Source organism: Opisthorchis viverrini (genome assembly GCF_000715545.1).
Source record: "Opisthorchis viverrini unplaced genomic scaffold opera_v5_1, whole genome shotgun sequence".
Lineage (NCBI taxonomy): Eukaryota > Metazoa > Platyhelminthes > Trematoda > Opisthorchiida > Opisthorchiidae > Opisthorchis > Opisthorchis viverrini.
This window is the reverse complement of record NW_008751657.1, coordinates 1,561,116-1,587,663: the sequence shown is the minus strand read 5'-3', so window position 1 is coordinate 1,587,663 and position 26,548 is coordinate 1,561,116. Positions and strand designations below refer to the sequence as shown.

Below are 26,548 nucleotides of genomic sequence, written 5' to 3'. Positions count from 1 at the left end.
ACAATGGTATTCAAATGTGTCCTGTGGTCTATTTACGTAGCAAGCCATCGGTCTGGCCCTGCGTTTGTAGGTGCACGCGTGTCTGAAAACATCGACAAAATAGTCAACCATCGTGTATCCATCGTTGAGTTGCAGCACCCACGTCCGTCCGCGTAACGCACATCCTCCGTGTGTTACCCGCTCTTGCGACTAATCTCCATCTCCATTGTCGATTTACTCTGATCGAACGCGGATGAACGGAGCAATCGCCAAGTTGAAAACAGGGTGGGGAAAGTTCCAGAAATTCTTCCGATACAAGCACTTTACACACAAGAAATCCCTGGACTCCATAGAATTGAGTAAATTAAAACAGCTAACCACTAGGTGCTCACCATACAGTCATCTCCCTGTGGAATATGGACCAGATTCTATCGACTTATCAGAAAATCTTACAGGGATGGGAAATCAAAACCGACTGATTCAAGGGTTGAGTTTTAAAAGACTGAAATACTCACCCTGGACCACTGCATCGGAAACTGTGCCGACTTCCAAAACTGGGAAGCCTCGTTTAAAAGTCAGCCTCAGAAAGCCAAGGAAGTGTAGTAAGAAGGCTGATTTTGATCAGGCGCAATTGGTAAAATGCGTGGAACTTGTGAAAACCAGTGGGAAAGAAAAAGTTGTCCAACCAAGACTGAGGTAAGTTATTTAGGATGCGTATCCTAATTCTCTAAGGTTCGTAGATTTACGAGGAAAACACTCATTTGCAAATCAATTTGGTTTTCACGAGAGACTCAACTGAATTTACAACTGAATGTGCTGCCCATAGGCTGCCTCATGTTTCAATTGGCACGATATTCGAAGTTCATGAATGTTGACTGAAAACTTTCTCCCTGTGAGAAGGCAATAGCTGCAATACAAAGAAATCTATATTTCGGAAAGAAAAGAATGAATCTCATTGTCGGGTAATGATGGGTGAAACAAAAATAAGTTAGAAGCACCGTTTTCGTAATTCAACGTGTTGATCACCGTGGGTGACCTTCGTCAAGGGAAAAGTAATCAGATTTACACAGAGGGGGGAAAACATGCGTTTGATTGGGTGTGCCGTGAAACTTCAAGAGGCTGCTTGATTGGTGAAGGCCTGACAAGGTTTTCATAACTTTTTTCACCAATAATCGACCCAAACGAATGCCAGAAAAAAACACTGTACACAATTTTTCGACCCAATTTGTAATGAAAATGGTGTGAGTGTTCCGTAAGCCAGTATATTTAGAAACACCTATATTTCGTTCTAAGTTTTTCCAGAACTCGATGACATTTCAGAGGACCTGTATCATCCAAAAAACTTTGTTGCAAATTCGTGAATTAATTGCCTCAGCTTCAACAAACAACTTTGGGTACTTGGTATAATAGACCTGTCCATCAGTACTCATTCTTATACGGCATCAACTTTGGACCAATCTTGTCGAGTTTTCTTTTTGACAGGCCCCCATATATTTGAGGAAAGTGAAGAACTACAATTTAGGGTAGTTTAGTCACTACCTTCTCTTCAATGATCCAAGTGACCATTTATTTTAACAAAAAAGATGGTCCACCTAACGAAATTTTTATGTGGAGGCTGCAGGGAAGGTCTCGGACCTGTTCCTTAGGGAGCTTTGTAGGGACAGTTTGCCGTAAAAACTGCCTAAGAACGTAAAATGTGAAGCACAAAGTATTAATCATCAGATTGACTCATTTGTCTAAGAAGATACACAAATTTCTAGGAATGTTGATGAAAATGTCATTTATTCTGGGGATATTCCCTCTCTTCACGCGGGACTATGGATTTCGATAATAAATGGTCCTGCAATGCACTTTGATACCATCTTTAATTCGTCCACTTTTTTCTGATTGGGGCAGATACAACACTGTCCGGATTGCACTGTAGCACGGCAAATAAGATGGCTTACTAAGACGTTTGAGGATCTTTTGGGAAATTCCAGATGGTTTTCAGCGACGAAACACTTGTGGAATTGCTTGGTGGATAAACTCAAAGAGACTTGATTTACATTACTTTCTGCCCCACTCCTTTGTTAAGAGCTGTGAAAGTGTGTTGCTCATATCTTTGCATCGGCACAGACGTAGATGGACCTTGTGCCTCAGGCAAGGTATAGAGGCACCAAAAATTTTCAAATTCTGGCGCATTATATATCAATGACCTATTCGGTCGTTACAATGAGTTTCACAGACAGAGTCCACAAAAGTGAAGTTTAAATTGTTAGAAAAATTGTAGACTTTTGATGGGCAGCCTTCGGGGCCAAGAATCCGAGTGTAGGGACGAGTTTACTTCAAACAGAGTGTACAAGACACAACCTGTCCTCAGTTATGACGATATTGTTTTGTGGCCAACAGGGGGCGGCTGCACTTGAGAGATGTGAATAGTCACCGAAAATGAAAGCACATTGATATGACGTGAATAAACTGTGACGGTGAAATAACCTTTGAGATCCCGATAAAAACTCTCATTTATATGTCAATCTAGTTTTCACAGGGGACCCATGTGAATCTGTCGTTTATGATGTTCTTCCACCAAATGTGCTGCACAAAAACCGCGCAATGCTTTAGTTGGTACGATGGTCGAGATATCGTAGTGTATGTTCATGAAGGAAAATACTCACAAGGTCACTGAAAACTCTTCGACACGCCGCAGCCATTTCCAACCTTCTTAGGGCTCATTAGGTGGGCGCAGTTCCATCACGTTCTACTCGAACCCAAATTTTAGCCGTTTTCTTTATGAAGATGTTCAGCGATATATCGGATATTGTGCCAAGTGAAACATGAGGTTGCCTTTGTGTGGCACATTCAGGTGAGGAATAACATAAGCGCGAGATTTCGTTGAGTCTCCCGTAGAAACCGAATAGGTATGCAAATGCGTGTATTTGTCGGAATCAGTCCAGTTTGGGTTCAAGTAGTGCATATGGTTGACAGCAACTCGGGAACTTCGCCTACTTGGTGAGCTCCAAGAAGGGCGAAACTGGTCATTGGCTGTCGAAGAATTTCAGCAACCTTGTGAGTAGTTTCCTTTATGAAAGTTTTGAGAATTATTTGAATATGATTGCTTTGTGAGTCTTGGATCAGTCTTCATCTTCTAGATTGTCAGTGGGTGATGGAAAACTCAGTAGCTACCAAAAGCATTTCAGTTTGGTTGACAGCCTCAATACAAGTCACGAGTCTTGGTTAGAATAAACAAAAATGGAATTTGAATCGACCTTAGTCAACTTTTATCAGATAAAGATGATGAAATGCTTTGTAAGCATGCATAAAGATCGATATTCTTTCAGCCGAACAGTAGTTCTCAGGTTGTCTAAAACCACCGACCGATTGGAACCTTCTCATTAAGGATGCACGGATGCACGCAGTAACCAGATAATTACATATAAATTAGTTGAGCGCTTGTAATTAATCAGTGTGAAGAAATTGCTTACCGTATGAGGATTGCATCAATAGGCCACTGAATTTTTGCCGTCTATAGATTTCCTTGTCTGCATGTGATTTCTAACTGGAGTCTTTGAATCCACAATATAATTGGAATTTCCGCAACTAATAAGCCACTTTGTTCCGTCCACGCCGTTAAAACTGTCTTTTTGGGGTAGAAGGCACTCTTAGTAGTTTGTATTCTGTCCAACGCACTTGAGCGTTTCTGTAATAGAGATAAGTCCCATTTTATGCCTAATGAAACAGAGTTCGATCACTACTTCACCCACCAAGTTGTTGAAGCTGGAACGTAGTTGTATTTTTTGTGGGCTCTCCCGCGCTTGTCAACCTTACGGTTAGCAAACCAATAGTTATAACTGGGTAACCACGAGTACACTCCAGGGAATCCCACAAATTATATGTCATTTATTTTGCATTGACCTTGAACCTGTTGCCATGTATTCGAGAACAGACCACCAGATGTTTGTTTGCCATAAGTTATTGTCTAATTAGCGTATCCGTTCTAACGTTTTCGACATACAGTAACGGACAACCGACCAAAAATAGCGTGATATTTTGTCACGGTGACTAACTTGACAGGTATTTCCATCTAGAGATGGGGGACCGCATGTTAGTTTTGCTTAAGTGCTTATGACGACCTCATTGTGCGGACGTTGATTAAGACATTTATGACGTAGTTTCCAGTGAAAAGATTTACTGGGTTATCGTATTCAAGACGTAATTTGGGGGGCGAAAAACAGTATTTGATGTCCCCTTTATGATGCCGGTGATTGATTCTTCCAAAGTTGAAGTAAAGCTTGAAGTTTTTGAAATAAAATTTTGGTCATTTGTAGCCATAAATTTTAGTCACAGTGTGATGAAAACAATTAATCTTGATTAAAAATTTAGGTCGGAACTAAAGTTGGTGGGACGGACCGTTATACTCCGATTTCCGGGGCCCATGAACAAGGATTTTGGAATCTTTTCCACATTCTGAAGCGAACCGAATACGGTCAGAAGTTTTCAAAAGTTTTAGAACAGGATAAGTAGTACACTAGTATTTCTCTTCTGTCTTAGTTCTCACACGAAAAGCAAAACACAAGACGTTTTTGCAAGGGAGACTTATGAAATAATTCGGGCAAACAACAATGGTCACTTTGTTCACCAAAAAACCCAAATATTGTCAATAGCCTGACCAGTAGTTTGACAGAAACTTCTCACAGCCTGATAATTGTCAAGTAGGGGTTTTTACGGTATAAAATTGCCAGTTGTGGGATGTCTATACACTACGCGTTTTGTCTTGATCGGTAGCTAGCAGGTAGATGTAACAGGGTCCGATCATTTGAAATTCATATCCCTAACTCCAACATCAAGCACTCCGGACCTCAACTGTACGCGCATCGATTGATTTATTAAGTTTAGCAGGAAACCATTATTGATGGTGGATGATCAAACAGCTGTTATTTTAACTCTATAACTAGCGGTTTTAAAAAATGCAGTGATACCGTTTGATAATTATCAGGTCGTGTTTGTGGGGATGGATAAAAGCCAACAGCAACCGCCTGTTTACTTAGTGGTGATCCGTTTCCTGTCATGTTTTGACTCTAAACCAGGCGAGAACAAGTATAGTCCACATATGCCATAATCACTGAGTGAGTTTTGGGCAGTCATTTGATTTTAAGTGTGGACCAGAACACGAGGTTGTTTTCAACCAATTGGAAAAAGTTCGGGACTGATTGGGAAGTCATCTTTTCAGAAAGGCTCGGTAAACAACCGGTAGATTTATTTGGGCTAGAATAGAAACCATCGATTGTTTACCAAGCCCTTCTGAAACTGAACACGAGGTGTTTGAATTCTGTTATGTCCGTCTGGTGAGTCAAACTCAAACGAACCTCGTAGAGCGTTTATTTTCCAGGGGTATCCCACACGGAATAGTTAGGCTGCTCAGTAGGAATAAAGTTTGGGACAACTTGGTTTCTTGTGCTTCATCGGGGACGTACAAACACAATATTTCCTAGCGCCTAAGCTATTTGTAGCAAATAGTTGAAAAGGACATGATGTTTAGAAGATAGAATTTGGTAGAATTTGATCCACACTATTGGATATTCTGCGACTGATAATGTGCTTACTAGTTAACTGTCATCAAAGAACAAAAGAATGAACTTAGGTTTGGTTACTGGTAGAATTCATCAATAAGTAGCACCTGCTGTGAGCGGAATTCCCACGGCAGTCAGCCAACCTGCGTTTACTTCTCAGCTTCTCCACACCAGTTTGATTTGAATGCATTCATTTTAAATCGTGTGAATTTTTGGAACTATGAGGTACAGATTGGCTGACGCGTCAAAAACTGATCAAAATGACCGCTGCCTATAAAATTAAAATAATGATCGCCCAGAATACACTACTCACAGGGTTGTTGGAAATTCTCCGACAGCTGGCATCGCCTTTTCTGGAGACGCAAATGGAATCGTTTTGTCAGCTGATGTTCAAGTAGAACATGGAATTGATGGGAACGTGGAGCTACACCAGTATGACGACCTTCAAGAAGGATGAAACCGGTCATGGCTTTTTTCTGAGTTTTCAGAAAACTTGTGAGCACCACTTACAGTCAAGAAAATGCACTGCACTATTTCCATTATCGTGCGAAATGAAACATAAGGCAGCCCGTGTGCAGCTGAGATGTAGTTGGTTTTTCTTGCCTACAAGTGATTGTACTTCATCTGAAGACCGTTCAGTTTGTTAGCCTCAGTCAAGCAGCACTTTGGATGTCTTGAACCGGTAGGCATAGGTTGCTCGGGGAATCTGAAGTTTAACAACACTCCTTATGTCCTGGGTTATTTTCTCCTTGATGACTGCGCACCAAAAGGGTGCTAGATTCTAGTCATTTACACTAGTCAATAGGGAACTAAGCTCAGGATTCATTCAAACAAGCTTCCCGTACAGGGAAGCAACAAGACAAAGACTTTCAGAATTGGGCGCCTCAGAGCGACAATCCATCATACGAAATCTCCAAGGCTTATTCCGGTTGGCTCACAACAAAGACCCTACAACCGAGGGACAGTGCTGCCTTTTCCAGTACCTGTGTGTGCATATCAGTCTTTGATTTGGTTCCGTTTTGCTTGTTTACTATTTTCAATCAGGTCTACAGGAGCGGTTGTTGATGTTGACACTGTTGTCGATGCTTTCAGAGAACGAAATACACGTTGCGTTCGGACATACGAACAGTAAAAGATTGCCGGGTTTAAACTCCTCTGATTCAGTAACGCCCCTATTGAAATGCACTTTCTGGACGGACCAGGTGCCTGTAAGGGTCGCAACAATGAGATTCATACAGAACAGATCGGTTTCATTGATCGTGTGCGGTTAATGGTGACCTTTCCAGCCCAGAAATCGCCTAAGCTAGCATTGATAAACAGTATTCAAGCTCGTGGTGCACTAATCAAGGCATAACAGTAATTATTACACTACTAACTAATTCAAGTGGAAGGTAGCCCAGAAAATTTATGAAGACCTCAAAACTAGGGTTGGGTGTACTGGGCTGAGGAGCTTGCAATCATACTGAGACTTCGCTTGAAAAACTACGTTACACGCTGGAGCGCCGAGTGTACAAGAGTGACTGCAGCAAGTAGTACCTCCTAACCCGATGACTTAAGCTGATGATCTTCCCGTCACCGCCTTACCGCGAACCCTACTTGACATGCTATTTTAACTGCAAAATACACGTTTACTGTTTATTCGTTAGACATGTTACCCATTTCGATTTCACGGCACAACGTCAAATGCTTCAATAACTTAGATACACAATACAATCATGGAGATAGAGTAAATGACAAGAGACAAAACCGCACCTTTCTGTGTAAAAAATTGTAAAACCCCTTTACACTACGATCCTTTATGTGTGTCTCAGACGAATAATAATTTCAAAGGATGAGTGAAGCTTTCATCTGATAAGTCATCACTCCAGAAGTCACTGGCCCTGTGATGTGGTTTCTCTAATTGAAGAGTGCGGGGCGACATATCCTGTCTAAGTGGGAGGAGCTAGTCACACCGCTGTTTGGCTGTTGGCGCCTGAACAGTTAAGTGTTCAACCAATGGTTGGAAGGTTGTGGTGTTCAATGCTCTGACAACCGATATCCATTGGAACGTCACCGATCACTTGCAAATGCGCAGGCGGCTTCTACAAGCGTGGTGACACTGTCATGAAAAAGCGGCCTTCACTTATGATCGGCTCCAAAAATTCATCAGTTTAAATAACTGCGAAGGAAAATTGGCTTCGACGATTTGCACATGGGTAATAAGAGCGCATGAAACAGGCGAACAAGCAGGGGCGCGAACAATCACTGAATCTCGTGTCAATCTTGGTGAAAGGTTTTCAAACGCCTGTTCATTGAGGGATTATTAAGGTTAAACCGCACCCGTAGAGGTTACTGGCAAAGACTAGACATTAAAATGTGGACAAGGTACTTGAATGATTGAATCACTTTTGGGAACCTGTGGGTTCTGAGCGTACAAATCACATCTTGTATCGCAATACAGCTGTGCAAAGTGCCAGTCGCTTTAGCTATTAATTTGGTTACCGCGAGCTACCCGAGTTACCTGGGTTCATCACCGGTAAAATTAAATAGGCTTGGTGCAAGGTTGTAGCTTAATCATGACTGTTGTTTGCTTCAGAACAGAATGATAAAAAGTTGTAATCGTTCATCTTTAACACCCTTCAGGTGCCTAGATGCCATGCCACCCGAAGGAAGCACGCGGGCTGCGATAGTGCCAGGTTGCTCAAGCCTAAAGAGGAGTGGTCGAGATGCAGAGGTTGAATTTAAATCAGGATATTCCTGTCAGTAAATTCGCGCTTTAACCAGTGAGCCATCTTCTCAGAATAGCCAATCTATGCTGAAAAGCCTAGAAGCTGCGCGGAGTCCATGCTAGCGACGTAATACAACCTGCAAGCTAAGCTGTAATCCTGCTTGCCATATGAGTCATTTCTGATAAACTAAGGCGTGGCGAGCAACATACCGATGTCTAAGGCTTCCGCTTAAGTTCCGGAGTTATAGGCCATACTTCTGTGGTAATCTAGAAGTAGGCGAATATTCGGAAACAGAAAATTTTGAACGGTGAGGTTGACCGTATGCTGTACTGCCGTGAATAATAGACCGGGAACTGGCGTGCAAGCTAAACGCACGGAACAAACGAATTGTACGAACACAGTTGACCGGATTATGACTAGGTATCCAAATATAGAAGTTTAAGCTGTCAGAATAAAATATGCACATGTGAACCTGATAATCCACCCCTACATGGAGTAGTTACGTCAAAAGTCGAAGCAAAAGAAAGATGTCTAGAGAAACGAAAAGTAACAAAATTAGATAAAATTCTGTTCCAGTATCCAACAATCGACTCATTCGACCAAATGGAAGGAATTCAGTCAAGCAATGCTAGAAACACAATGTTTCAATCTAGAGTAGTTTTTCAGACATCATATTCGTGATCTAATCCACACATGCTCTGTGGGACACGGTAAAATCGGATACATAGATGGAAGAAGTTTACCCTTCTTGAGTGTGCCTGTAGCTGAGCACATTGTGAGACAGTTCGGTATCCCTAGTAGAGAACATATTTCTTACTTAGAGGTAGACCATGCGGGGAAGAAGAAGGTTCTATCCATATGGCGTTGACTGATGCTTGGTTCCTTATAGTGCACAATCTCCAGTTATTAGGACGGAATCACGGGAAAATGAACGGCTTCAATTGAGTTGATAGAAATACACATGTTGAAGTGTACTGAGACAGTGTTTGATTTCCAAGAGTCCTCAAACCATTAAATGAAATGACAGACTCTGAAGCCATAAAAGTTAATTTTGTCACCAAAATTGGTATCTTCGATGCAGGGCATGGAGAGTGTCGATCAGTATTTCTGCAAGAAAACCTGTGCGTCTTGGAGGTTTTCACTTCCTGGTTGATCATCTCCCATACTTTTTACTGATATTTTTTAATTATAGAGCCATTCGCCCCACTGTAGACCTAGAGCATGGCTGGAGAGTCCACTAATGATTTCTTGAAATCGATAAAACTCCGATGGGGCTGGCCAAACGTGATCGTCCTTCACAAAGTATGCGTTTTGAGGTTTCAGGAATTCTTGTCCCACAACAGCTTATTGGTCCGTGCAGCCAAAAGTCATAGAGTTCAAATAACATGAGGCCAATCAGACCTTGCCTATGGGGAACAAATCCCCTTTGACCAATGCCACCAAAATGTCATCTTGAATCTCGGACGCAGTGGACTCGTAAAAATGATGGTAATTAACCATGGCTCCTCAACTTTGTGATATTTAAACCAGTCCGCCTTTACGAGAGCCGATTTTAGGACGGGACCTTCCTACCCCTGGTAGCTACTTTGGTAACGCAACACATTTTATTCAGTCTTTTAGGTGTAGTACTTCAACGGCTCGAAAAAGGAAAAATCATAATTTGGGAACGTAGTCTAGTGAATTAGGGCACAAAACGTGAATAAGATTTTTGTCGCGCTGAGTGCGCAGTCCTGTCTACTCAATAATGGGTGAAAGAGGCAGAAAATGAGTGGAGGGTGCTAGTATTCCGGGTGGACGATAAACAAAAGTCCACCTTATCCCACCACAACAAAAAATCGGAATGCGTTGCTAAGTGCTTGAGAAATGGAAATTTAGATTTCGTGATTTATAGGGTGGCTGAGAAGGAGCCACACGAAAACGCGACTAATCGACTATGTGGAGAAAAATGGATACAATGGGGTGTCTACAGCCGTTCGACAAGCAGTGCGTCATTAGATGTAGAGCAGAATGGAATACATGTACGGATGTCGTGAAGGGGCCTAGTGATGCATAATACATGCGTTTCTAATCAACTTGTGGCTTTCTGCACTATTTATGCTGATTTCTGTTTCAAAAATCACCCCACTGCAGTCAAAGTTTATAATCTGACACAACAAACAAGAATGGCAAAAGACACAACAAGCGTGTGGGCTTCCGCATCAATGAGTTCTACCCATGGTAAGGCATACCGATGACATGGAAAAGAGTTGTTCAGTTCAGTATTGTACAAGGGTTTTCTCTTGAGGCGAGGCAGCTGGACCTATTCCGCCATCTCAGCTACTGGTTGGTGCTCTGCATAGGCCAGGTCAAATCTGAAATCGATGAAAAATAGAGAGCCATAAAGCAACTAAATACAGAAGTAGTTTAAAATCATATCCATGTTGATAGGGCTCAGTGAAAATGAGCAGCTCGTTCCAGGAATTAAACGAAATCCGATCCGAACGCAGAAGAAGTTCAGTCACTGATTGAACCCGTTAGACCACTGATCTAAGTGGCTTTTTCAACTTTTGACCAACTCTAAACCCAGAGATGTCAAGAATTGGGTTTGCTTGTATTAGACCCACTGTTTATCGCATTCGATTTCCTCTCAGCACTGATCGCTCTCTGAAGTAAAAAGAGACAGGTTCACCTCTCCAGATTAACTTTCGTGAGGAGATGTTAAAAGACTAGTGAACCGTTCAGTTGATTGTCTTTGAATAGGTTCCATTTCTACCCGAGTTTCAAACCTATATGCAACACTACAGGTGGGACGTAACGAAGGGTACAAGTATCTGGAGCATTAGCTCGTGCAGTGCTTGGTTCTTTTTTAACATTTCCAAAGACCGAAACTTGAAGGTGGTTCTCCTCGTACCTCTAACAAAGGGACCCAAAGCATTTTCCACCTTAATTACAAAGTGCTACGGTCCATAGTTGCTATAAGTTGGCATTGTAAGACTTGTAGCAGGAGCGCTGAAGCAAACGGGGTTGGGATTTTTGTAACCATGTAGAACGGAAATTAGACCTAGTAGTTTCAGTTGTTTCCTGGTCTTATCTTAGGATCTGTCACCAAAAAATCTCAAAACGTGCCTCCCCAGACCTACATCAAAATATTCACTGTCATCCAAAAGTCTAGTGATGATCTCATCAAAGTCATTTTTAGAAAAAACTTTCCACTATGCCCTCACTTCTTTTACTTCGCACAGTTTTCACTTAGAAAGTGTACACGATGATTATAGCAGGATTATAATCTGCTTAATCAGGGGTTGCCGCTAAAAGATTTACCTGGGGAGATAAAGTGTATACTTCTGTGACCATATGTGTATTACAGGGAGTTTTGTAAATATTGTGACGTATAATTTATTAGGCGATTGCCTTTAAATAGTAACCTAGTGATAATACGCTCTCCTCTAAAAGACATACCGATGTTTTTTCAAGCCCCGTGCGGGTGTAGTGTTTGACTTGGTAAATTTCGTTGTATACCGATGCAACATGGGTGTCTGATGGGCAACTTCTAGCATACGCGACTTATGTTATGTAGAATAGCGTTTCTAGCTGGGCTTTTCTACATATCTAAAAGAAAAACAGAATCGCACGTTCTGTGCACCATAAATAGATCATAAGTGCGTTGTTCAATTGTCGGCTTGACGGTGAACTGAAAAAATGGGCATTTTTTGATATCCAGCATTCAGCTTGGAGTTTTTGGGGAGGCAGTAGAAATAACTTCACTCATGTGCACACGGCTCAGACACAATGAGCTTACAGTTAGGCTTCGACTGAAAGTTACCTCTCAGTTTGTAAATCACCGGAAACTAGTGCTGACATAATGTTTTACCATTCAAACGTTATCCAGGCAGTTTCAGAGAGAGAACACGTAGAACAGATCGGTACAATCTAAGGTAGACAATAGTCAATAAATGGAAGCTCAGATATCTGGCGGCAGTGTTTGTTAAGCGTCACGAAAAACCTCTGACTACTAAAATCTGTTATTCAGATAAAAAGTGCCGCCGAACAAGTGAGCTAGGAAATGGATTAACATATATATCCAGGTTGGTATATACGGATAAGACCCGAATTCAACTAGAATTCCGTAGCTGTTCGAGTTAGGTGGCTTCAAGGGGTAAATAAGGGTTTTATAAGTCTGTTAGGGATAACGGATTGGGAAAGATTATAAATATCACTTGGTACGGTAATTTATCTTTGCGTGCCATTTTAACGAGTTGACCATAATGGTGTGTTGTATCGACTCGTTACAAAGGAACAATTGAAATGTCGGCATTTGCGCACTTGCTTCAATCATCTCACAACAAGTTGGCTTAAAGCATATCACGTGCAAATCTACACTAATTTTCAAAACAAAAGTGCACTCGCACCTCTCATCGGAGCAAAGCTGGTGGCATGTCAGAAATTCCTCGCCATCTAGGTGGGATTGTTTATTCATATTTTAAAGGAAGGGCACTCTCAGAAACCACACTTTCATGCACACATTCTTAGTCTTTGCTGAATGAGCCCTGAAGAATTTTCTGATCCGATATAGAGGAAGTGAAAACGAAGAAGTGCTGGTTTTTTAGTTGTTTAAATGAATTGTACCGCTTGTCATAAAAGGCACAAGTATGCTCATAGATGTGAGTTAAGCGGTAGTAAAGATTCGGGCCACTATGTGGCTGTGCGCTCAAGTTTTCCTGACCTGAAAACACAGATAACACTAGCAAGCAATTAGTTGTGGAAGAGTGAGTTGAAGATATAGTGTTGAAAAACCTATCGTTAATGAGGCATGTCTCAGAAAATATTTTGACAGATTTCCGGCCCCTGAAGAAGAATACAGAAATTTGATGAAAAAAGTTTATGGAGTGAAGGACATTCTTTGAAGGCCAATTAAAATCTATTTGATCCGGATTGAAGGCGAGCGAACATACTATCAACAAGGCAATAAAATACCGAGATAATGAGGTTGATGCGACCTACATGCCATATGAATTCATTCACTGATGACTTTGTAGTTGTACTAACTAGCCATTGCCATTACATTATCATTTTTGAAAGGAAAATCCTGACATTCTTTTACGGAAAACACGCATTTTGAGAAGATATCGGCTCCCTATGGATGCACCATAACTTGGAGTCACTAAACTGATGTCATCACCATAAAACACAAAAGGTTTAACGGACATTTTGAGCTCCAATCTAAAAGCACGTTTAACGGGCTAACTATCTTCTGAGAATCGGACAGACATCTTATGAGGACTAAAGAGTTAGATAATACCCTCTAGATATACCGCCAAATGCAAGCCAATGATCAGTCAATACTGTGACAAAGATCCCATTAAAGCTTTCCTTTCCACTTTTCTTTTCCGCAAATTTTAAGTAATGAATACAACAGTTTGTTATCTGCACTCTAGGCTATTGTTTTTTCTCGAATGAGATCTTCGCCGTTCTAGTGGCTGTCAGCCATCCAAGGAAATGTGTTTGTGTGACAGGGGTTCATGGCAGAAACCCGCCCAAAATTCAAAGTGAATAACGTTTTTAAATGGTGTCCTGCACTGTGTTTGTTGCCGACAGAATAGCGATGCCTGTTTCCGCATCCGTCTGAAGTATGGGATCTGCCCATGTATGAAAGATACTCCCAAACATATGCTGCTGTCTGTACTCATCAGCTAGAAGTATACCTTCCTTGAAAAAAAATCGATCCCACGAGTAACGTCAGAAACCTTGTGGCAAGTTGAGTAGTGTTTTCCCCACGTTCATGAAATTGTACATATTATCAAAGGAACACCATGTTAGAATCTCTCTTAGTAGCAATTATATCTAGGAACCTCCCGGATTGAAGTACACTGCACGTGGTAAAAAAAGAGCCAATCTGGATACAATGACAGACGTTTTCGGACACGTTTTGTAGTGTGAGGAGATTTTGAAGTTTTTAAATTGATATTTTCTCCCTTGATGGATTCCAGTCTATACAGTAAACAACAGAAACATTGGGAGGCTGTTTCATCCATATCATCATCTCACGAATTCCCATGGAGACTCAAACTCACAACTTTCCGGTTAGTAGTTGAAGACTAAGTCGTTCGACCACGAGGAGTGTGATTAACTTGCAGTTAGGTGGGACATGGTGCAACACATTCTTCATTTGCATGATCACATGTTGAACGGATCCTCTTGTGACGTTTTCTCGGAAGGAGGAGTCACACTTTGTTTGGATGGCTCATCTCATCTGAGTTACCTGCATTTATTGCGAGCATGAAGAAATTTGAAAATTTCAACTGAAATTTGGTCCTGATCACCAAACAGTTGTGGCTGAACGATTACTTGTCGGGGGGTTACGAGTTTCGATGGTTCTGGCGATTCGTGGAATGAGCACTCCTGATGATTCCCAATGAGGACGAAACAGCTTTTAAGTGCATCTGGACTCTTTGGCATAGATTTAAATCATTTACAGAACGAATTCTCAACCAAATCAATACCTTAATCCTTCTAACCTGACGTGGTTGAAACATTACTTAATCATCTGCTGTACGACATCGGCAATATGTCGAGCTGTTTGTTGGTGGCTGTTGTTCTGTTTGCCGAGTTTGGCAATAAGCTTATGGGCTAATTGACAGCTGTACTGAAAAGTTCAGCAGATCTATGATGACTTTTCACGTTCACCTTGGGATCAGCGCCTCTGAGAGATTATTTGAAAGCGAAAATTACACAAAAATTTACCGTAGCTTAAGAAAACCGCAGTGCTCAAGTTGTGGTTTTCATTATATCCTCGTATACCTGTTCAGAGATATTCGGAGGCAGAGAAAGGGTAATCGTATTTTCATGAAGGAAACTATTCGCAAGGTTGCTAAAAACTCTTCGACAGCTCACGGCCGGTTTCGCCCTTCTTGGGGCTCATCAGGTAGGCGCAGTCCCCGGGTCTCCATCAACTTTATGTTTTACTTGAACACAAATTGCACTGTTTTCGAGAAATACTCTCATTTGCAAATCAGTTTGGTTTTCACGAGAGACTCAACTGAATCTCTCGTTTATGGTGTTCTACAACTGAATGTGCTGCACACAGGCCACCTCATGTTTCAGTTGGTACGATAAGGTTTCGCCCTTCTTAGTGCTCATCAGGTTTTGTATCAGGTATTGTATCGCACTAACACTAAGCTGGTTTAAACAGTCCTCCTTCTACCCAGACACAATTGTTCAGCTTAGTCCTATCCGTCTGTTGACGAGTAGTGGTTTATAGGTGTTCAACGTGCGCTGATGGAGAGGTGGCAACATACTAGCATTGTATAACAGATGTTTGGTTTTCATGTCCAATTTGAACCAGGGATATACATTCTGATTAGCTTTATTGGGGACGAAAGTCGAGCGTAAGATCTATTCATGTACCAACAGAACGAGATTTACGTAAGCAGGACTGTTCTGAAGTCACTAAATTTGACAATTTTTCAAAGACACCTTTTAAACTAGTCAGGCCTCTTGCAGTGTTCATGTGCGTCAAGAAATGTGGATAATGACACATTGTTAGAGCTACTATGTTTCTGTACACATGTGTTAAACTATTCAACCAAAGCTCGGAACGATCTCGTCTCCATCACGTGCCACTGGTCTTATTCTTGGGCCATCATGGATAAGGAGCCAACGGACTCCTGCTGGTGGATCAAGTTCTGGAGAACAGGGGGTAACCTGAATCCAGTCTGGTGAATACATATTTAGGCTCACAAATAAATGATAGACCTTCGAGGAGTTTTTCGACGGTGTTTTTTCCAGACGGAGTTTGTTTCTTGATTTGAAAATTGCGTTAATCTATGCTAAATGTTTTGATTCGTCGTTAGACTGTGGCCCCCAATACTAATCTCGCTGATATTTTGTAATCTAGTTGTGTCACACGTAACTGCACCTCGTTTTCCAAAGTAAACTCATCTGAATCTTCATTCATCCTCAAATTCAGTAACTTTGGTTAGTAAAATAACTAACATTATCCTGCATAACTGCCTTGAACATCGTCCACAAATATTTATCCAAAATTCTTCTGCCAGAGAATTACACATTTCAAAGTTCACTTTTTCTGCCATACTATGGAGTATGTCCTTACGGAAACCGCACTGTGTGCAGTAATTAGCCATAAATTGGCAAACTAGGGAGAGGGCAAGCAGAAGATCTCTTTGGACTTAACTATCGCCTATCTGCACCTCGTCTCCAGCATTAAAATTTCACACACGATTCACTAAAAGTGGTAGCCAACATGTTTAGTTGGGCGAATACCATAAGCCCAGGGACATCGAGGTAGTAGCATTGAGAAGAAGAAACCTGTGCCAAGCAGTGTTTGTTGTAGCGTAAAGAAAGGGTCTAGCTAATTTTGAATCTGGAGTCAATACTGCGTTCGGTTGGTTCTATTATTGGTCGAAAAATTCACTGTGTTCCTTCGAAAACACAGGAAAGTGGGCTGCATGTTCCTTCAAGACATTAACTTATTCATGATTTACACCTTGAGATGAATACTTCACCAAAATTAACTTCATACTGTGTGTAAGTGTTTGAATCAATGCGGAAGTAGGCTAGGCCGATTAGGATCTGATGGATCAGATGTGTATCTGTCATAGACAGTAAGTGGATCGCTACGGATACCTCAGGGAACAAGTGATTACAACAGACAACCTAAGAGCGTAATACTTAAGAGAAGCGACGTTGAAGGTGTACGTACAGGTCAAGGGCACTCAAGCTCCGTCGACTCAGTTCACAAGGCTGACTAGTCACGATATCTGGGTTCCTAAGCTCGACTCATATTGCCGCTCAGCGGGATATATTTTGCGTACATACTATGCACAAGGCTATTTCATTCCGAAAAGAGGGTGTTAAATGCTAAGAAAAAAACGAATACAAAATAGAGATATGACTCTTAATTTTTCCTCTCGAATATAGGGCCAGATAGTCTCTTATGTTTGCTTTGGACCCCTGCGTTGTTACTGAGACTCACGTAAAAGTTCATTCACTGCTAAAAGTGCTAACTTTACGGGTTTTCACTAAGTGGAACCTGTGGTGAACCAGTAACCATACTAAAGTACATTTGTGTGCTCGCTTCTGGCAGGTTGTACTACTCGTATAACTACACCATTATTATGTGGGTCCGATAGCAAAGTATGTATAAAATTCACATATTGTGAGCTTAAGCTATCCGAAATGTTGACATGCGGTAATGCATAGAAGATGAAATAAAATATGTAACTGATGTGCAAATGAGAAGGGTGCAAATGACACTGTAACTATTTGGTTACATCCAGTCTGTTGTATGAATTCTGCGTGATACTGTAGTGATGACGCAATGAGAAACATCAAACCCAGGGTTCACGTGCTCAGACAATAACCTTGAGAAATAGTAATTCACTCTTTGATATGACAGCTGCCTGTTTGTTGTGTCAGCCGCATAATATTCAAAGCTGTTTGGTGATCATTCGTTACACACGTGAAGTGAAGCGGCCTAGAGAACAAGAGATTCAGAGAAATGTTTCCTGCTGGTTGCACCCTAAACATCAAATCAGTCGTTGATTAAATAATACACTTGTATCAATTCCGTTTGGAGTATGAGACAATTTTATAGCAAGCAGACAAATTCTAGCTTCGTTTGCGGAATTTACTTTGTGCTGAAATCCTCTTAGCCAAAGTGGCACACGACTTGAAAGTTCAGAACCAAGAATATGCGACAACGAAAACTAGTAACAGTGCGATCAAAAGGTAGTTACATCTGATGCGTTACTAACTCGAGAACCTTCTCGGTTAAGGCGCAAAACTGTTCACCACGATCTGAATCCAACCACTGATTTCCGGCTGTTCCCACCTAGGCTGGGAAAACCAGGCGGGATCTCTTCCTTGCAATTCTTGTGAGTATCATGGCGACAATTTAAAAAAAAGGACGACACATTTTGCTGATTATCTACGAGTATGTTTCTATCTGTTTACCATATGTTTCTATCTTCTTTACTTAGCACCCTTTTGACCTGGTTGAATGAAAAAAGCTATTTAAGTCCCGAAGAAGAGGTTTCAGCAACCTTGTGAGTAGTTTCCTCCATGAAAAATAACACCAAACCATTGTCTCTCAGCTGCTCATGTAACGTTTATGTTCTACCATCCATGACAGTTAAAGTAGTAAGCACATGAAAATCCAAAAATTGAAGCAAGAAGCGGTGACACTATGCACTGAACTCCTCCGTTCGCACCCCGCTACATTGGATTAAATGGAACAAGAGACAGCTGTTGCGTCACCTGAAGATACTCAACAGAAGATTGTATCAATACCTAATCTCGGAGACAGGATGTATTTTCAATGCAATCCTATCCAAAACGATAAACTAACTTCAACTGCTGATGTAATTCTAAGGAGAATACTCAGTGCCATTTACCTCTCGACTGTTTGTCTAGAATTTTTATAATATGAACCTTATTGGCCTACTTTATCATGGTGAGACTGAACCTTATCACGGTATGCACACCTCTATAAACTCTATAACTCCTTGAGTTATAATGGGGAGTTACGTGTGTCACACAGTTTCTCGTACCAGGTTGGTCATTAGTAGAGGTCTGATAAACACTCTCCTGGCCCTCCAGTTGTGTTCGGAAAGTCACGATGACTTGTTCCTTGTAGCACGTCGACATCCACCCGCTGAATTTCGGTGAGGCCTTTGAGTCAAAAGCCTTGGATGAGGACCCTAATCATCTTCCTGTATAGGTCTGGGCGCCTTGACAGCATGCCAGCCTACGCAAAACCATGAATAATCATCATCATCATCATCGACAGCTTGACATCAGTGTTCAAAACCGATGCGTTTCGTGATCTCCTTCATATTTCTCTGCCAAGTCAAGTGTTGGCCACCTCTCTGTTTCTCTGTTCCTTAATTTCTGTTTGATTTTTTTTTCGGGTTTTGACCAAAACCACTTACTGTCGATGGTTTACCTAGTGATATTAAGTGCTTCACACATTTAGTGGGTTTCACAAGATCCCATTCATGGACCAGCTATATTTATTCCAACGTAAATTCTGTGCCAACAGTCGGTGAAATCACAAGGGGTGTTTGTTGTAGATGTCAGATCTTTATTTACCAGTTTTCCCTTGTATCAGACTATCGGGTATTGCACGTTCAAAAAATTCCCACATGTATTGCACTAAAATGTTTCAGAAAGTTGTTTCTCCCGAATACTGAAAACATGCGTTTTAAATTTGAAGTCCAGGATTACAAACTAATCTATTACACTGTACCAGATGACCCGTCTGAACATTTTTACGCATATTTCTATGCATAATTCAGTGAAGGCTTTCTGCTTATACCTCGAGAACTTTTCAAACGATCTTTAGAAATCTTAGCTTCGGTTGACTGTAGCCCCTTTTGAAGAGCATACGACTGTTTGGAAAATTAACATTCAAACGATTCGGTATCTTTTAGGCAGAAACTAAAAACGGCCCCGTAGTTTTTGATGGTCCTAATGTCAGACGCTCAGATAACATTTTTAGGCCTTCTGTGTTTCGGAAACTCAGCTGATTTGTGTAGTACTTGGAGTCTTCCCTTTTTACTCGTCTAGTCCCCATCACGGAAAGCAAGAATATCAGCGAATACGGGAGCACAAACAGTTGTGCGGAACTAACGCATATCTAACGCACATGAAACTTGGATCGGACAGTGGGGCCAAGAAATGAAGGTAAACTCACTACTGAAGCCAGTCGCGTTCTACGTATTGTATTACTCGAAGCCATACAAAATGACGGCCGCACGAACGTCACCATGGAAGAACCAATCGGTTACCATACTAAGCTTACCCGGAGCCGTTGTTAGTCCACGTTCAATATCACGGTCAGGGATGATATAGTGAGCTGAGTGCGTGAAAATGGTATCTTACACAGGATAGGTCCTAAGCAGAAACGATAAAAATTGGGAGTAGATTTTCCAAAAGTTTGGTTACACAAACGGTGAGCTGTACCTGATGGCTGTTGTTTTCTTCTAATAAAATTTTCCGCTTCTCACGCCGGAACATTTAGTCTTTGCGCTAAAAATGGACCTTTTTCTGTTTACGACCAGAACCCCAGTTTATTCCCGGACCAACCAGTGATGAGAAGATTTTACGCCTTACTTTTGCCCCTTCTTGAAAAGCAACTTTAAAAATTGATCATTTTAAAGAGATGTTAAGGAAGAAGTAAGCCTCAGTTTTGCGTTAACAAAGCTCCAATCGTTGCAGACAAGATCGTTGAACAGAATGCGTTTTGCATCTGAGAAAAATTTTTTGTTGTTGACTGAGCCAAGAAAAACAATATGACAAATATTAACATTCTCTGACCCTTGGTAAAGACATATACTCGCAGCACCAAGCAAAATTCCCCGTGCAACGGTTTTCCTCATGTTTATCAGCCTCTGGTTGTGAGGATATGATAGACATTTTTCTTTATGAATTTTCATGTCAAGGATACATCATCATCGCTCAGTTCTTCGTTGTCCATTGAATGTCACGACCGTCCCAGCAGTGATGCAAATTTGCCTAGCGGTACTTAAATCCCACTGCTTATTTCCAGTGCTCTTTCTTTTCAAAATGCTGTGCGTAGACTCTAATCTAAATCTGGGGTTCTTTGCAACAATTGAAAACTATGCCTCGAGGTTCCTTTCACGTTTACTCGCCAAGCTACAACCACTGTACGACAAGTATGCGGTTCTTACAGCCAATCATCATCATCATCATCGACAGCATGACATCAGAGTTCGACACCGACGGTTCACTGGCGTAACACCACGGTTCATTTGAAAGCCTTACTGTGATGATGATATCTCGCTCAGCTGAACATGGCTGCTATGATACTTCTTAACAATCTTGAACATAAAGAAGCCTTACTTTCTGCTGTTCATAAAAGTCGACTTCAGGTGAGGTATTCTGCAGTCATAAGATCAAATTTCCTTTTATTACCAATCAGTCTATTTGGTTTTTGGTAGATTATTGAAGGTGGAATTCGGCGGTACATGAATTTTAGACTTTTTAAATTTAACTTTAGAAGCCTTCTAAATTATGTACGGAGGTAATAGGTTGATTTTACTGGAATTCAATAAACAAAATGAGTACGGTCGGCAGGTGGAATAAAAATAACAAGAAAACAAGCTTTCTCGTAGGAAACCACTCACAAGGTTGCAAAAAACTCTTCGACCTTGTGAGTAGTTTCCTTTATGAAAATGTACTGCGATATCTCGAATATGGTACCAACTGAATCACGAGGCGGCTTTTGTGCAGCACATTCAGTTGTAGAATACCATAAACGAGAGATTCAGTTGAGTCTCTCGCGAAAACCAAATTGATTTGCAAATGAGTGTATTTCTCGAGGAAAGCAAGCTGTTTATTCACCTATATTTTGAACAAGTGGGAAGTAAAATTGTTTTATTTTTTACATTTTTGAATGGCACGCGATAAGTGAGACATTATAATGTGGTTTACTTGATTGGAAGAAACGAGAAATTCAGTTCCTGTTTCATTGCCTGATGGACAGAACTCAAGAAGTTTCTGTAGTTATGTTGAGATGTTATTCCCCACCAAATTTTATTGTCGTAATTCATCTGTCAATTTTTACTTTTTGAAAAGATCCGGCAGCTTCATCGATACGCAGAAAACCCAAGTCTTTAGCTGTACCGATAGATGAGAAAACAGATGTTGTCGGACCACAAAAGTCATATTCAGATGACATAGACTATTTCATTTTCCGTTGTGCAAATGATTTCCGCCCGAACGAAAATTTGCAAATTCATGAAGTCGTGATACTCCACGTTGGAGATCGACCCTCTTTAACAATAGCTTAGGGCAAAGACAATCCCCGAGCCAACCAATAAATCAAGGAGAAAACAAATAGAACTAAAGCTTGAGACATCTGAGTTGAAAGGGCGAATAAATTGGATCGGAATTTACAACTCTCACCAAGGATCACCGAATACGTCCGCCGACGAAACCAAAAAATAACGAGGGCCCCACTGATAGAAGACGTGCAAATCAACCACAACCAAGCTGGTGAATATAGATCGCAAGGCGAGTATGGATCAATCAGGATGAAGACTACAAACTACTAAAAATGGAGGGTGCGCCATCGGCCAAGCACACAAGAGGAAGGTGGACCACGAAGCAACCCAGACCACGAACGCAACATCCAGAAAGTAAAAGGTAGACGACAATTTCAGCAAGCAGAGTGGCAATCGAAAGAAATAAATACAGGCATCCTCAAGGAGCTAGATGTCGATTTCGTCCGGACATCGGAAGGATTGTGGTCTACATTCTCAGAAAGTAAAAGGGAATCCGACAGATCTTGAAGTTGGAAATTCGGGAACATGCAGAGCAAGCCAAAAATGGAAACTCAGTGGTTAGAGCTCACCCCTAAGCTTGTCTCTGCGCTCATGCTGTATAGTCTTGGATTACTCTTGTCAGGATTGTGGATGTAAATGTAGATAGCGTTGTGCCCAACTGCTATGTTTCTAGGAGTTTTTCTCAAAGCAAGTTCACTGCACTGCATTGTCATTCCTCCATCTGATGCAGCTTTGCTCACAATAAAGAATGAAGGAATGAAAGCTACGCGTTAGAGGCGGTATCACATAGTTATCCGGTACTTGATATTCTTTCGGGCTACGATACACGTTGCCACCATCTCCTGAGGTGAACAAACACTAGTTCTTTTCACCCTTTTGTCCTCAAGAGGTCAGGATCTTGTGAGGTTCAACGATGGAAGCCGACCTATGAGTCACGTATTCAGGTTGAGGAAATGCGAACCTGGAGGGTTTTGCACTGGATGCCTAATGCGTATTCGTCATAAGAGGATATTCGTTCAGCTTGACAGTGGCCCTGAACCAATCTATGGCACCAAAAGACAGGTTATTCTTAATCTACCAACGACCTAATTTGATTTATGTAACCAAAAGCGCAATAGTATCGCGGGGTTCCCTAAAATATTGTTGATTATGAATAGGGCTTTGAAACATTGTTTTGCAACCCTTGTCCAGCTGTCAGCTACAGCACTGGGACGGATGATATTTGTAGAAATATTATTATTAGTAATAGTAAAAATAATGGTCAGAGTGCAGATGATAATGAAAATGATCGTGACTACTGCGGATATCGACTGTAAAACTGATGTTTATAACTTCAGAACTGAGCCACGTTAACAATTTTCTTTTACCTTCAATCATGGGGTGCTACACGCTAGTTAATCAAAAGGTAAAATGATTTGATGTGGAGCGGATCGAGGGAAATTTGTGCCACTAGAATCAACTGATTAGATAATGGTTGCTGGGCCTCCTCTTGGTGTTAAGTCAACCTTTGGATGCGACATGCGACATGTTACTTCTTTCTGTCATTCTGTTTCAGGCGCTCAACCCGCAGAAAAAGCGCCATTTGGATAAGCAGACGATTACGCGTTTCGGACAAAGAAAAACTTCAAGAAATCCAAGAAACTGCCCTTGAAAATTCAGGACTTGGAGATCTCAGTGAGATGAGAGACAAGGAAATCTGCACCTCCCAACGCGAACTACTTCTTCAAAACGGATGACCGTCCCACTGGACGGGCTGTAACATATATTCCACATACAGACTGACTGAGAAGCCGAGTTCACTATAAATTACGGCCAGTTTTAATGGATTCAGTTTTCCCCCTCCCCTTTGTACTCTTCCCTGAACTCCGTGGCTTCTGTGGAATCGCGTGTACCGGAATGCTCCATTTTGAAGGTCTAGCAAATACCGATTTGGGCTTCGGTTTTTCACCCAACTCACATCTTTCCAGAAAGTAGCATGTTTGAGAATCGAATGGAGCAAGATCACGTGGTGTACATCCGGAAGCGCACGTGCGTGAAATATCTGCACCAGCCATGCACAGTAGTTGAGCGCAACGTAGGTGGTCGTTCCTAGCAGCCAGATGCAAGGGTGTGACATTATTTGCGTCTGAAACATCTACTAGAGCTCGGTTACATAAAAGAAGACGGATGATTTCAAAGTGTCCGTTAAGAGCAGCATAGTGCATAGGTGATCTACCGACAGCGTCTTTACAGTTCGGATCAATTCGTTCATGCATTATGCGAGAAGCAGCCGCAAGGTTACCGTCAGCGGCTGCCTTACACAAGGCTTCCTCCATGTAGGAATAAGGCTTCATATATGTAGGCTTCCCATCATGCTCCATTGTAGTAACAAAATACTTCGCTAGACGAATGGCAGGTTAGTACATCAAAGTCATGATGTCCAGATCAATGCCACTGTTTTTGAACTCCAAGTCACGTGTACGCTTAAAGTGAGGTAGGCAAATCAACTCAGGCTGAAAAATTAAAAGTCAGAACCGTATATTACAGTAAAATGTACAAATGAATACCTGTTGAAAGGTGTTTTTATGTTCATGACGTGGAGTGTGGAAGACTCAGTTGTTTTCGTAAATTTCAATTAGGATTTTTATTAGTAACCAGCACCAGGTTCCCCCCTCATCCACTCTTTTCTTTTCACTCTAAGGCTGTGAATATAATTAGAGGTTTTTGTGGTTGTCTGGCAGTGAATCATCAGTGTCAACACTGATGTTGCTGTCTCCAATGGGGTTGTTGTTGATTACTGGACTTTTTTTTGAATAAANTGATGTTGCTGTCTCCAATGGAGGTGGTGATGATTACTGGACTTTTTATTTGAATAAAGCAGTCTAAGCATACTGTTCAGTTACCAGAACCTTTTGGAGGTACCTTGGTAGAAGAAACCATATTAACAAGGATGGAGACACAAAGAGCATTGTACAGATGTATGAATAAGAATTTCCCTCAGTTGACGCTTACCTGAATACTCTAGTCGCTCATACTTGAGACACGAACATTTTAAAATGCGTTTCTTCAAATAGTGACCTCTGTGAACCCTGAGCAGACATGCTCCTTCTGAAGGGTCCCTGTTCGAAAAGGTGTTGAGCTTACAAATTTTATATGAACCTCATTATATATAATATATATTGTACAGAGTGTATTATGTACTGCATTATTGCCTCATTTGGGATATGAATCTCCCGCAGTGAGTAATAATCATGGAGTACTATCAGGAAAACTAATGCCGCATTTGCTTGTGAATTCTCGCTGACCGAGGCAGACACACTGCGGCTATGTAATACGTATAGTTTTCGCCGTAAAATGTTGTTAGACTAACACAAACCAACCATAAGAGAGAAAGATTAGCTTTCAAATCATCTTCATGTATGCCGACAAACTGTATGATGGGTGTCTGAAACGCCTTGAAAATTGTTGACATGCTCTTACACCCTTGAAACGTCGGAAAATCCTAGCTGCGGTTAACATAAGGGATGTACATTGAGATCGGTCTTAAACTGGATATAGTACTTTATTCTCAAGCATGATAAGGCATAATTTGAGCAGTAAAACTGTACAGGTAACTTGGACTTGGCGTAACATCCGATGGGTGGATAATCTACTCAGCTGCTACAAGATGGATGTAATAGTGTGCTGTTCGAGAGGCACATGGTCAACCTTCAGAAAACAGCATTTAAAAAGCTCTTTGTTTGCGCTGATTTTTGACGATACTCTGAATCTCCCATCCAGATTGGCATCTAGAAGACCAACAGTATCCTGTGGCTCCTATTTGACTGAAATAAACGGTCTTCAATTCTCCATCAAAAAAGGAATATGTACTTATGACGGTACTAGCCAATCTTGATTGATAAGAACAACTAAACTAACCCTTGTTGAGCGCACAGTTTGTGGCAAATCTCCCGATCCCCCATATTGTACACAAGCCTTGAGACCTCATCCTTGAGCCCCAAAAGGCGGTTATCAAACATCAACATGCCCAATGAAGGTGACCAGTACGGGTATTCTTATCTGTCAAACACCCTGACTCGCCCACGCGGAGAAGAAATGGCTGCTGTCCTCACCACGCAATTTTTAAAAAAGGAAGTGATCTCTGTCTGTAGGTGGTAGGACTATGAATGTCGAAATTTTCCGGTTCGTTTATGAGGGCTTGCCCCCTCTGCCCATCAATCCAACAACAAAACGGGTTGATCCAGACCGAGTGAATCATTAAGTGCGAGGTTACTTTTGGAGGGGAACTGTCGTCTGGTGGGGGGATGGAATTTAAACCGTCTAACGAAACGTGGTTATCGAGGCAGCCCAGAAGCGCCGAGTAGTTGCCAAATCTTCCGGTGCCTGTGGAAGCTGCGGGGTGCAATGTACACGTAAAAAGGGTTTTTGGGTAGATATTTCCTCAATGTGTTTTTATCATTGTAGTTTCATTTGCCAGCTAGCTTTTGCTAACGCGACTGATAGCCGTGAACAGATCAAGGCTTTCCAACAA

The 26,548-nt window shown here is 41.5% G+C and overlaps 2 protein-coding genes across 2 annotated transcripts in view; one reads left to right on the top strand and one right to left on the bottom strand.

Moving 5' to 3' along the window:
• Positions 1 to 24,398, bottom strand: part of T265_00018 (hypothetical protein) — a gene marked incomplete at both ends in the record, with an annotated part of 36,280 nt that extends 11,882 nt beyond the window's left edge. Inside the window, 2 exons of the mRNA XM_009163675.1 lie at positions 20,034 to 20,087; positions 23,996 to 24,398. Of these exons, the coding sequence (XP_009161939.1) occupies positions 20,034 to 20,087; positions 23,996 to 24,398 (457 nt within the window). The remainder of the gene's footprint in view (positions 1 to 20,033; positions 20,088 to 23,995) is intronic.
• Positions 73 to 24,450, top strand: T265_12434 (hypothetical protein; the record flags this gene model as incomplete). The annotated part of the gene is made up of 2 exons (XM_009163850.1): positions 73 to 152; positions 23,594 to 24,450. Coding segments are annotated over 2 exons (261 nt in total), but the record flags the coding sequence as incomplete, so codon positions are not given.
• Between the last annotated feature and the right edge of the window lie 2,098 nt (positions 24,451 to 26,548).